The sequence below is a fragment of the Myxocyprinus asiaticus genome, chromosome 5 (genome assembly GCF_019703515.2).
Source record: "Myxocyprinus asiaticus isolate MX2 ecotype Aquarium Trade chromosome 5, UBuf_Myxa_2, whole genome shotgun sequence".
In the NCBI taxonomy this organism is placed as follows: domain Eukaryota; kingdom Metazoa; phylum Chordata; class Actinopteri; order Cypriniformes; family Catostomidae; genus Myxocyprinus; species Myxocyprinus asiaticus.
Window position 1 is genome coordinate 2,648,869 of NC_059348.1, and position 12,628 is coordinate 2,661,496.

At 38.8% G+C, this 12,628-nt stretch overlaps 1 protein-coding gene across 3 annotated transcripts in view; it reads right to left on the bottom strand.

Moving 5' to 3' along the window:
• Nucleotides 1–2,645: 2,645 nt before the first annotated feature.
• LOC127440742 (uncharacterized) overlaps nucleotides 2,646–12,628 on the bottom strand; it is a 38,891-nt gene continuing 28,908 nt past the window's right edge. For all 3 annotated transcript variants that reach the window (XM_051697551.1, XM_051697550.1, XM_051697553.1), the window contains 4 exons: nucleotides 8,691–8,995; nucleotides 8,375–8,586; nucleotides 4,584–4,743; nucleotides 2,646–4,366 (listed from right to left, as the gene is read on the bottom strand). In XM_051697551.1, coding sequence (XP_051553511.1) covers nucleotides 4,221–4,366; nucleotides 4,584–4,743; nucleotides 8,375–8,586; nucleotides 8,691–8,995 — 823 coding nt within the window. In that variant the 3' untranslated portion in view covers nucleotides 2,646–4,220. The remainder of the gene's footprint in view (nucleotides 4,367–4,583; nucleotides 4,744–8,374; nucleotides 8,587–8,690; nucleotides 8,996–12,628) is intronic.

The following is a 12,628-nucleotide window of genomic DNA, read 5'->3' on the forward strand; positions in this document are numbered from 1 at the left end:
CACGATTGGCTGATTAGATAATCACATGAATAAGTAGGCGTACAGCTGTTCCTAATAAAGTGCTCAGTGAGTGTTTATGGCTCTTGTATACTGTTTGTATATATATACAATTGTGCTCAAAAATTTGCATACCCTGGCAGAAACTTTGGCAACGATTTTGAAAATATGACTGAGCATGCAAAAAAAACCTGTCTTTTATATAAGGATAGTGATCATATGAAGCCATTTATTATTACATAGTTGTCTGGCTTCTTTTTAAATCATAATGATAACAGAAATCACCCAAATGGCCCTGATCAAAAGTTTACATACCCTTGAATGTTTGGCCTTGTTACAGACCCACAAGGTGACAGGTTTAAATGGCAATTAAAGGTTAATTTCCCACACCTGTGGCTTTTAAAATTGCAATTAGTGTCTGTGTATAAATAGTCAATGTGTTTGTTAGCTCTCACATGGATGCACTGAGCAGGCTAGATACTGAGCCATGGGGAGCAGAAAAGAACTGTCAAAAGACATGCGTAACAAGGTAATGGAACTTTATAAAGATGGAAAAGGATATAAAAAGATATCCAAAGCCTTGAAAATGCCAGTCAGTACTGTTCAATCACTTATTAAGAAGTGGGAAATTCAGGGATCTTTTGATACCAAGTCAAGGTCAGGTAGACCAAGAAAGATTTCAGCTACAACTGCCAGAAGAATTGTTCGGGATACAAAGAAAAACCCACAGGTAACCTCAGGAGAAATACAGGCTGCTCTGGAAAAAGACTGTGGTTGTTTCAAGGAGCACAATACGACGATACTTGAACAAAAATGAGCTGCATGGTCAAGTTGCCAGAAAGAAGCCTTTACTGCACCAATGCCACAAAAAAAAAAAACACCTTGACACGCCTCACAGCTTCTGGCACACTGTAATTTGGAGTGACGAGACCAAAATAGAGCTTTATGGGCACAACCATAAGTGCTATGTTTGGAGAGGGGGTCAACAAGGCCTATAGATGTTTTGGGGGTGTGTGAGCTCTAAAGGCATGGGGAATCTTGTGAAAATTGATGGCAAGATGAATGGAGCATGTTATCAGAAAATACTGGCACACAATTTGCATTCTTCTGCACGAAAGCTGCGCATGGGATGCTCTTGGACTTTCCAGCACGACAATGACCCTAAGCACAAGGCCAAGTTGACCCTCCAGTGGTTACAGCACAAAAAGGTGAAGGTTCTGGAATGGCCATCATAGTCTCCTGACCTTAATATCATCGAGCCACTCTGGGGAGATCTCAAACGTGTGGTTCAAGCAAGACGACCAAAGACTTTGCATGACCTGGAGGCATTTTGCCAAGACGAATGGGCAGCTATACCACCTGCAAGAATTTGGGGCCTCATAGACAACTATTACAAAAGACTGCACGCTGTCATTGATGCTAAAGGGGACAATACACAGTATTAAGAACTAAGGGTATGCAGACTTTTGAACAGGGGTCATTTATTTTTCTTTGTTGCCATGTTTTGTTTTATGATTGTGCCATTCTGTTATAACCTACAGTTGAATATGAATCCCATAAGAAATAAAAGAAATGTGTTATGCCTGCTCACTCATGTTTTCTTTAAAAATGGTACATATATTACCAATTCTCCAAGGGAACGCAAACTTTTGAGCACAACTGTATATATAAACGAAAACAAAGCACAAGCACTGAATGTTAAAAGTGTTTATTAAATGTAAATAAAAACGCTTCGGCTGTCAGCAAGAAGCCAAAACAAAAAAGTAAAACATAGGGGGACCTGAGTAGCTCAGAAAGTATTGATGCTGACTACCACCACTGGAGTCACGAATTCGAATCCAAGGTGTGCTGAGTGACTCCAGCCAGGTCTCCTAAGAAACCAAACTGGCCCGGTTGCTAGGGAGGGTAGAGTCACATGGGGTAACCTCTTCGTGGTTGCTATGGTGTGTGGTTCTCGCTCTTGGTGGGGCACGTGGTGAGTTGTGCGTGGATGCTGCGGAGAACAGCGTGGGCCTCCACAGGTGCTACGTCTCCACGGTGGTGCGCTCAACAAGCCACGTGATAAGATGCGTGGATTGACGGTCTCAGACGCGGAGGCAACTGAGATTCATCCTCCGCCACTTGGATTGAGTCACTAGTGCGCATTTGGAAATTGGGCATTCCAAATTGGGGAGAAAAACAAAAAATGAAGCAAAACACATGTAATCTAAACATAAGCCAAATATTCACATATACTGTAAATATATGTGAACGCAGTGTTCGTACAGATGCTTCAAAGTAAAATTCAAGGACTTTTCAAGCACATTTTTATTTGTTTTCAAAGACTATGCTCGAGATGTCATTAAAACTAAAAACTAAAAATATTTTATTCATTCAGTTAATTGTTTTTATAAAACACCACTTATTACAAGAACAACATATCTCAATGGGTATCTTTAACTACATATTCTCACAGTAACATTTCTTGGTCCATTCATGACGAAATTGAGCAATTGTAATGTGCTCCCTTAAATCACACTTCGCTTTCCAACAAAAGTGAATAACTAGGTCCGTAAACAGTAGTCCATATGACTCGTGCTGTGTTCCATGTTTTCTAAAGTCACACAACAGATTTAAGCGAGGAACTGACCTAAATTGCAAATGGGTAATTCTCAAAAAAAAAAAAAAAAAAAAAAAAGTGACTTTCCAACTTACAAAATATTGAAATTTTCCGTTCAGTTCAGTTTTTGCCTATTAATGCTGAGGGTATACATTTTGTAACATTTTGACATAAATTTTTATTCATAAAGGACAACTTGGCTGTTGTTCTTTTATTATTTAATTTTGTTTCACGAACGAAGCAAGTTAACACAAAGTTAACACTAATGTTCAATGGTGTACAACACCAAATTTTTTTGTGAAAATATTAGTTAAAATGTGAATTAATAACTTTTTAACATGGTGGGAAAAATCACTATATGCATATTTACGCAGCCTCTGAACTTTGACCTTAAAAATTATTTTCCACAACTTTTTGCATAAAACAAAAAAATTAAAAACATTAAAAAAAAAAAAAGGTTTTTAATATTGATAACACCAATGCCATGATATCAAGGGACAATTTTTTTTTTTACATTATTAATAATTTTTTTTGCTTTTTTGTAGACTTATTTGGCTTTGCTCTAATGCTTTTATTAAAAATAAGTACAAAATAAATACATAAATAACTTTACATGTCATAGAAGTGGTGTACCAGATGAAGGGGACAAGGATTTTTTCAGGCAACTGACAATTTCCTATATATTTTCAAAACAATTTGCAAAACAGAGTCAAGCCATTTCATTTCATGGTTAGGTTATATTAATACCTTTTATTTTTTCTGCTATTTGAAAGCTTTTTCATGACTAAAACATGTCAAGGGACATGTTTGTCACCATATTTTGATATCGACCCAAATGTTGTCAGAAATAACCTATTTTGTGAGTCACAAAGCTTTCTTTACACAAGGGGTGCGCTAGATAGCTAACAAAACTGAATCCTCCATTGATCTGCATTCAAATCTCAGAACGTTTTACATCTCAACTAATTTTTTTACTCTGGAGAGTAATTTTTTATTAAAACTGATAGTTTCAAGGATTCATACTTGTTAAAACCGGCACAGCAGTATCTATACAATTTCTTTTTTTTTTTTAAATCCTCCAGCAAAAATTGATTGTAATTGGCCCATTCTGAACAGCACTGCCAAAAGTAACAAGCGCCGCGTGACAGCGCCGCTACCTACTTCAGCGCTGTGCTAGTGGTCTGTTGTCGTGTTTTTCAGAAAATAAATATATTTCATTTATTAAATGATTTATGCAATGTAGTTCATTATTTTCTATAATTCAAGCACTTTTTAAGCACCTCTTGATAAAAATTTATATTTTCAAGGGTTTTCCAGGACTTAAATTTGAAAAAGCCAAACTCAAGTACTTCAAGCAGTTTAAGCACCTTGTCCGAACCCTGTGAACATTTGCAATGAATATCTGAATGTGCTGCAGAAAAGACATCACCACCAAGCAGTACAATTTAAAATAGTTAAATGTCAAAAACAAAACAATCTAACAAGTAGGTAAACAATTTTCCCATTATTTTTGTTGATCAACAAGAATTATTTCAGGCTTTCTCGAATGTGCCAAGTTTCCTCCTACATTACTCAACGTTGCATGTTTGTATTCTGTCCGCTTATAAAAAGATCAATCTAAAAATCAGTTCTCTGGATTAACATGCTGTAAAGGTGTTCTTCTCTTTCTTCCACCTTCTCGATCACCAGCCAGATGAAACCATCGTCTTATAACCTTTTCCACCTCAAACGCTGTTGACTGCGCACACAGTGGATTCCTTCTTACAGCCTCTGGGAAAAGAGGATACAAAGAGATTAATAAGGACACAGATACATGTAATAAAATGACCAGCAGATGAAATCGATCTCTGAAAAATGAGGCCCTTTAGCACATACTGCAAGACAGCAACAGCCAAGGACTAAATGGTTGTCCATCACAACAACAAATGCCTAAAACATTGCATTCTTATCATGTGAAAAGATCTTCCATAAAAATTAAAGCACCTACCAATCACAACATTCTTAAGCTCCAGGCTTTGGAAAGATGTCTTTCCATTCACCCCTCTCCAGTTGACCATTTTTGCAAGGTCATTTTTCATTGTCTGCTTCATGACTCTCCAGACGGTGTCCTTCACATCAACTCCACCCAACAACCCTAGTGTAAGTACCTGAATAAAACAAAAACAAAAAACATGCTCTGTTAATATAAAGCCAACAACACTAGTGCATGTTTTTGCAATATTCAGAATATATTTTCCCCCCTTTTATTCATTTTTATATATTTTTACTGTTGTTTTACACATCTTGTTCTTTATTTTTTTAATATATATTGTTAACTGATTTTAAAATTGATTCGTCTATATTTTCCTTTCTCTTTTTCAACGGAATACTTTGAGATATAATCATTCGAGTAGGGATGCACCGATATGAAAATTTCTAGCCAATTCAGACACAGATTTGAACAAAAACCAGGCGGATACCGATATTTCGCCATGTACCTTATTTTGCCTCAGATCCCTGTTTTACAAAGAGGTATAAAAAGCTATTTTATTGTTCTTACAAATAAATAATTTCCATTGAACATGGATTGATCTGTTGAACATGACAAGCCAAAATTTTATAGAGAGCCACAATGTAAGATAAGTAACTTCTGGTTTTGCAGTTCAAAACAACAGAACTGACGTTTTACATGTACTGTATGTAATATAACATTACAAAATTATACTATGCATAAGTTGGGCAATTCCATGGAAAGGTCAATCACATCATGGAAAAATAACATTTTTAACCAAATGAACAAAACCCCTTTTAAATTCCGTATTATAGTGGTATAATGGATAAAGCGATGACTGAAGTGTTGAATGTAGCCTTTTAAGGTTTAGTAATCGTGCAAGGTCATATTGCGATTTCAATCTAAATTCAATCAATTGTGCAGATATAATGGATATCATACCGATACTCAAAAGTCAAAGACCCCGTTTATACCTGGTATTAAAATGCGTCTCGGGGTAATCCAATCATGTGGTCAGGGAGACACATCGCTGTTTACCCCTGGTCGCATAAATGCTTCTCGTGACCACTTGTGTTCAGATTTCGAGGGAAGGGTCTCTGATTTCATGACGACATGCATCAATCACTATGTTAGTGTGTTACTGCATGATAACAAACTGCAAAAAAAGTCATAAAGACAAAGGAAAGAGTAAATAAAACTGGCAAGCTGTTTCTCCCATCTGAAATCTAATCTAAGACTAAAAGCAACATTTCAGACATGAATTATCCATTGTTTTAGTGGTTTACCTGAGCTTCTGATGTGTGTGCTTGTCATCTGTGTTGATATCTGACACACTGAAGAAGATCTGTGCAGTTCTCATGCTTGTGTATGTATTCGCTTTTTCAAATTTTCAGATCAGACACTTATTTCCTTTTAAAGCCACTCAGAACTGGTAAACTTTCAAATCTTGTTTTAGTGCAGTGGTTGATTGACAGGTGAGGGGTGGTGCTTCGCTGCTATGTGGGATGCATTCATGCTGACCACTTGAGACCGGATCACCCAAAACGCATCTTAATACCAGGTGGAAACGGTGTCAAAGTCTTGTTTCAAAGCATTTCAGATGGTTTCCCTCATCATTGTTGGGGCTTCGTTCAGGAGCGGGTTTGATTATTAGCAATAATTAATAATTATCAAAGATAATTATTAATTATTAAAATCAATAGAACATTGATTAGAATCGACATTAGCTTATTAATCCTTCAAATCAACAATCAAAGATAACTATCAATTATCAAAATCAAAAGAATATTAATAAGAATTAATATTGCCAGGGCAGTACCCTGAAATCAGGGACTAATAACCAGACAGTATAGCAGTCTCAATATAGGATTGCTCTCTTAGGAAAGTCCGGAGAACATCGACATTCAAAATGGGAACAATGAAGGCTTGAATCCGAGCACTGACATCCCCTGCCAGCCCTGGGCACAGATGCATGCAGAACAATACCAAAACATTTATCTTAGTATAACAAAGCTTATTGATGCAGTAATATCAATTAATAATCAATAATGCAGTCGATAAACTTTCAACTACACACTAAACAGTAACATGATTAGATTTGGTAACAAATAAGCCTATAATACATGAGAGGACGGTAGAAGTGTGTGTGTGTGTGTGTGAATGGGTGTGTGTGTGTGTGTGTGTGTGTGTGTGTGTGTGTGTGTGTGTGTGTGTGTTAAAGGAGAGGAGTGCACAAAATGGCGGGCGTGGCTCTCATGGAGAATGCGTCATGCAAGGTTTCCAGCCAGAGAATGTGGCTGGAATGTGGGCGGAGACTTGTTAATGGCGTCTGCCTGTTTAACACGTGTCTCCGCTGGTACGATAACTTAGGGACAAAGATGGGCTATATCGCCAAGTTATCTGTTCACCAAATGTGTGTGCGGGTATGTTTGTGAGGGGTCGTGTGTGTGTGCGGTTAGTACGTGAGAGAGACAACAGGGTGACGGCACCAAAGCCGGTTTAGCGATCGTGGGAGAGATGGCAACCGTTAGCTTTATCACTCAGTGACACGGTGAACGGCTCGTAATCCGTCCACCGCGGTCGTTGGTTCTTTAACGGATAAACTCAGTGTGCCGGTCTCACTTGCAATGGCGGAAATGCACAAACAGCCCAACGTGGTTGGACGACAACACAGCAACTCTCATTTGTGGTAAGTTACAGTAATACCTTCAGTATTATTAGCAGCAATGAGCGGACTTGGCGATCTGTAAACTGAACAAGCAATAACTTTGATACACAAGAATAACACAATATAATAATCTACCTCTGCCCAGACGTAAACCTCTTACTGGAGTCACGTGAGGACATGGATAGAATGTGTGTTCATCCGTCATTTGACTCCGACTCGGTTCCTTTAAGCTCGGTGATGACGGGAGGCCATTTCCACGCTCTGTCGGTGGGCGGTACGGCGGCTGATTCTCGGCGGGTTGGCGGAGAATTCAGCAAAGTCGACTCGGTTGAAGAAGGAAGAGAAACCTTCTTTACTTCTGCTGGCAAAAGGATGAGATGCGGATTGCTCAGCGGTCTCCTTCGGATCTGTTAGCATGCTCAGTGGAACACAGAGAATCTCGGCTCATCCAGCGAGATGTATGGCCAAAGTTCAGGTACTACATTACTTCCTTGGGCAGCAAGGCTACACCTGGGGCAGCAGGGCTGCAACTAGACGCGCCGAATACTGTTGCTGGAAGTTAGCTTAGGAGGAATCTCTGGGGTTTTATACTCTCGATGACATCATGGTTGAGGGACGCGTTTTGTTGTGCGTTTCATCCAATAGGAGTTGAGAGTTCAATCCTTCAGAATTTCACACCTCGGTGTAAAGGCTTGATGGGATCTGTAGTCTGTTTGGACTGCCTTTGTTTGATTTTGGTGCTGTTTTTGTGTTATCAGGCTTTGAGTGTTCCTACAGGCCCCAGTCAGGCTTTATGACGGTGTGTAGGCCTGCCTTTGTATCCTATTTGAGCACATGAGGCCCAACATTATGTTGTAGCCTATAGGTGAATGCCGCTTTCACAATTGTCATGACCATTTCTGGCAGTTTTTCCTTAAGAGTCACAACCCTTCTACATATTATTGCTATTATTTCTGGATTGTAGGTTTGAATTTTAACAAAGTGTGTTACTAATTCATTTTCATTCTTATAACTGATATGCTGATGGTCTTAATATGGTCAATTTTTGGCCGATACAAATCGGCATACATCTTTGCATCCCTACATTCGAATGATAAAAGTATGCATATCTGACACCAACCACTTTTCTTCTGGTGTCTGGACAGGATCTGATGTCATTTTCTAGAGCCATTAATGAAGCAAGATCCTCAACTGGAAGGCGCCTTTGATCCAGATCATTAACAGTAATGATCTCCTGTGTGTTATTTGTCTGAAGATCTTGAACCATCCTCATTAGGCTCCTTTGTTGCTCTTTCATAATTTCCTGATTGTTTAACAGGTCTTGTAGAATTGCTGAAACATTTAATACAGTAACTAAGTTAACTGTTATGGCAGACAAATTTGACCTTATACCGAACATTCGATTGCAAACAGATGTAAAGTATGACAAATCTTACATCCTAAGAATGGATGACAGCACAAGTTGTTTCCATGTCTCTGGTGCATGGATGATTCTGGATCTTCCTGGTCCAACAATGGCTGTTGCCATGACACTTGGTTAAGCTGGTCCAGGGAAGGTCTGACACAACTTTGCTCTTGCCACAATTGTTGGGCAGTCTGTTGCTGTGGCTGCTCTGATATATTAACATCTTGCCTTTGAGGTGACCCAGAGATTTTGCTCCACCATTCAGGACTCAAGGATGCTGTTGAAGTTGCTGGATTCTGTACTGCATCTGCAGATGTAAGCAGGTCCGTATTTCGTCTTTGGAGAAGAACACAGTTACAAAAGTGACATTGTACTTTTGTAATTAGAATATTTTATTAAAATTCAATATTCAATTATTACTATAGCAGTTACATCATATTTTGATCGACACAATGGCTGCTTCCGAATATTCATACTTCGCTAGTAAAGTATGCCAAAAACAATATGCCAATGGAGTACAGGGTTCCCACTCTTTTCAAGGCATAATTTTACAGGACATTTCCAGGATAGTTTATGTGCCCAACAAGTGAAATATTTAAGCAAAAACATATGCATCCATTTAATTTGAGCATTTGTTTTGGCATTTGTGTGTTTTTGACAGTAGTTTCTCACCTCCAGATAAGCAGTTTGCTACATGGCCCAGTGTGATTATTAATCCCTGTAAAACTGTGATTTAATTAAGTAAATACATAGTCTGTAAGTGCTGCGCACTTCAGAGTGCTCTGCTCACTGTCATCTCACGCACTAAAGAATGTGCGTGATGATCATGATGAGGTGTTTTCAGTGTACGAGTGCCCAGCATCACACTCTAATTTTTAAGCACGCATTACTTGCAGATTATATATTCAATTCATTAAATCACATACTTCTGCAGTTTAATTATCACACTAGTACATATCGCAATTTTAATTTGATTGTGCATTCAAACATTCATTCAAATATGTAATATTCCATGACTTTTACAGCTAATGCCATTTTTATAACTAGATTTTGTGATTCCGTACGTTTTTTCCCTGCTTACTACATGTGGTAATCGTGGTTCACTGATCGTTGAATCATTGTTAATTCACATACCGAGGTATTACGGGCGAATCGCAATGCTACCAACGTTAATTAATTTTCAAAAAAATCTGTGGTCTGACCATCAACGTTGTCTAAAGTTTATAACTCATGTTTTTTGGTTAACAGCAATGTTGGAACGAAAGAAAAAAATCTTACAACCCCAATTCCGAAAAAGATGGGACAGTATGAAAAATGCTAATAAAAGCAAAAATACATGATTTGTAAATTATATTTACCCTTTGCTATATTGAAAGCACTACAACTACTAATTATATGTTGTCTACCTTGTTAATTTAATTGTAATTACAGTACATTTTCAAAAAAACAAATAGATGATTGCAACATGCTCCAAAAAAGTTGAGACAGGGGCAATTTACAAATAATTTGACGAGCTGAAATAACAAGGCAGTGTGAAACCGATGTTAAACAAGTGAGGCAATCGTGTCAGTATATAAGGAAACTCCAAAAACAGCCTAGTCCTTCAAGAGCAAGAATCATTGTCAATTTGCAAACGGATGCTTTAGCAAATAATCCAGCACTTTGAGAACAATGTTCCCCAAAGACAAATTGGAAGGATTTTGGGCATTTCACCCACTACAGTGCACAAGATAGTTTAAAGATTCAAGGAATCTGGTCAAATCTTGGTGCGTAAAGGGCAAGACAAAAACTACTTCTGTATGTGACTGATCTCCGATCCCTCAGCCGTCACCGTCTTAAAAAACGTCATTCATCTGTAATGGATATCATGACATGAGCTAGGGATTACTTTAGTAAATCTTTGTTAGTCAACACCACTCGCCGCTGCATCCACAGATGCAAGTTACTGTAAGATTTTACTATGCAAAGCAGAAGCCCTACATCAACACTGTCCAGAAGCGCTGCCGACTTCTCTGGGCTCGGCCTCATCTGAGATGGAAAGTACAACAGTGAAACTGTATTTTTTGGTCTGACGAGTCAACATTTCAAATAGTTTTTGAAAAGCACAGCTGTCGTGTTCTCCGGGCCAAAGAGAAAAAGGACCATCCAAGCTGCTATCAGTGTCAGGTCCAAAAGCCAGTGTCTGTAAGGGCCAGGGGTGTGTCAGTGCCCATGGGATGGGTAACTCGCACACCTGTGAGGGCACCATTAATGCAGACAGATATGTAAAAATTTTGGAGCAACATGCCATCCAGCACCGTCTTTTCTAGAGACATCCCTGCATTTTCCAGCAGGTCAACTTCAAACCACATACTGTACGCATTACAAGTGCATGGCTGTGTAATCAGATAGTGTGGGTGCTCGATTGGCCTGCCTGCAGTCCTGACCAGTCTCCAACTGAGAATGTGTGGCACATTATGAAGCACACCATAAGGCAACGAAAACCCCGTACAATTGTTCATCTGAAGACCTGCATAATGGATGAATAGGGGAAAATTCCACTTTCTAAACTTAAACTTGTGTCTTCAGTGCCCAAACGCTTAATAAGTGTTATTAGAAGAAATGGTGTTGTTTCACAGTGGTAAACACTTGACTGTCCCAAATTTTTGGAGCGTGTTGCAATCATCTGGTTTGAAATGAGTGCATATTTTCAAATAAACCTTTAAATTAACAAGGTAAAACATCATATATTGTGTAGTTTTAGTGCTTTCAATATAGCAAAGGGTGAATATGTTTTTATTAGCATTTTTCATACTGTCCCAACTTTTTCGGGATTGAGGTTGTATTTTGTACTATATCAATTAGGGATGTGCACGGTTACCATTTTTAACATTCGGTGAACCGCGAGGTTTCATGAATGGGAGTTGGGATGCAGGAATAAAGAACGTTTTTGCAATGGAATTTCCTCAAACACGACTCAAAACAGCAGCAAATAAAGTGCACAGTGAGCTATGAGTCTAAATAGCACAATACGTACTGTAGATCTTCAAATCAGAAAATCTCACATTAAAGTCATACAAAAATAATCATTATATGCGCTCTGCACGGGCAGCTTCACATTTCCGTGAGACAACGAACGCAAATATTGGCTGTCTCATTTGGAAGGCTGCGTCCTCCGGAGGTCGCATTTCTTGGCCGCATACGTCATCGAGGCTGTCTCGTTTCATAAAAGCGAGTAGGACACTTCGAATGCAGCCTTCTTTCACGGGAATTCGGAGGATGCATGAGGTGTATCCTTCGTGGGCACTCACAACCCACAATTCTTTGCTTCAATGGAAATGTCTAAAAAGAATAACGCCAATTTGCCCGTAAATATGATGTTCAAATGCAAGTAATGTTAATTCCCAAGTTGAAGTACCTCAGTAGATGGGTGCAGAGTATATAATATGTATTATTATATTAATATATAATTAAAATGGGGTCACGTGACGCCATGCAAGAAGCAGACGTGTGAGCAACGAGCTCTGCACACTTTGCTAATTTTTCTCATGTTATAATCTGGTGAAATTCAATACACCCAGTTACACATTTGCTCTTTGAGGTAAAACATGGCAAAATCCTCGGGCTCTGGAGACAGTAAAAGACACTTACGTGTTCAGGATGAAAGCCCCGACAGGCCTACAGTCCGGGGAATCGATTTAGATGGCGCGGTGGGAGAGGAGATCCAGTGTCAGTTGTCCAACATGTCGGTGATGCTGACGAAGGTTCTTGCTGACTTGGAGGATCTCATTGTAATACGTCGATCGATTACGGCGATGGAAATAAAATTATCTGAGTTAGTTACAAGAGTGGCAGATGCTGAGAAACGAATCGATTATTTGGAGTCTTTGGAGAGGGAATCATCCGCTAATCCACCCGCGACCAAAGTTGATTTGGAACGTGTTCTTGAAAAGCTTGAAGATCTTGAGAATAGAAGCCACAGGAATAACG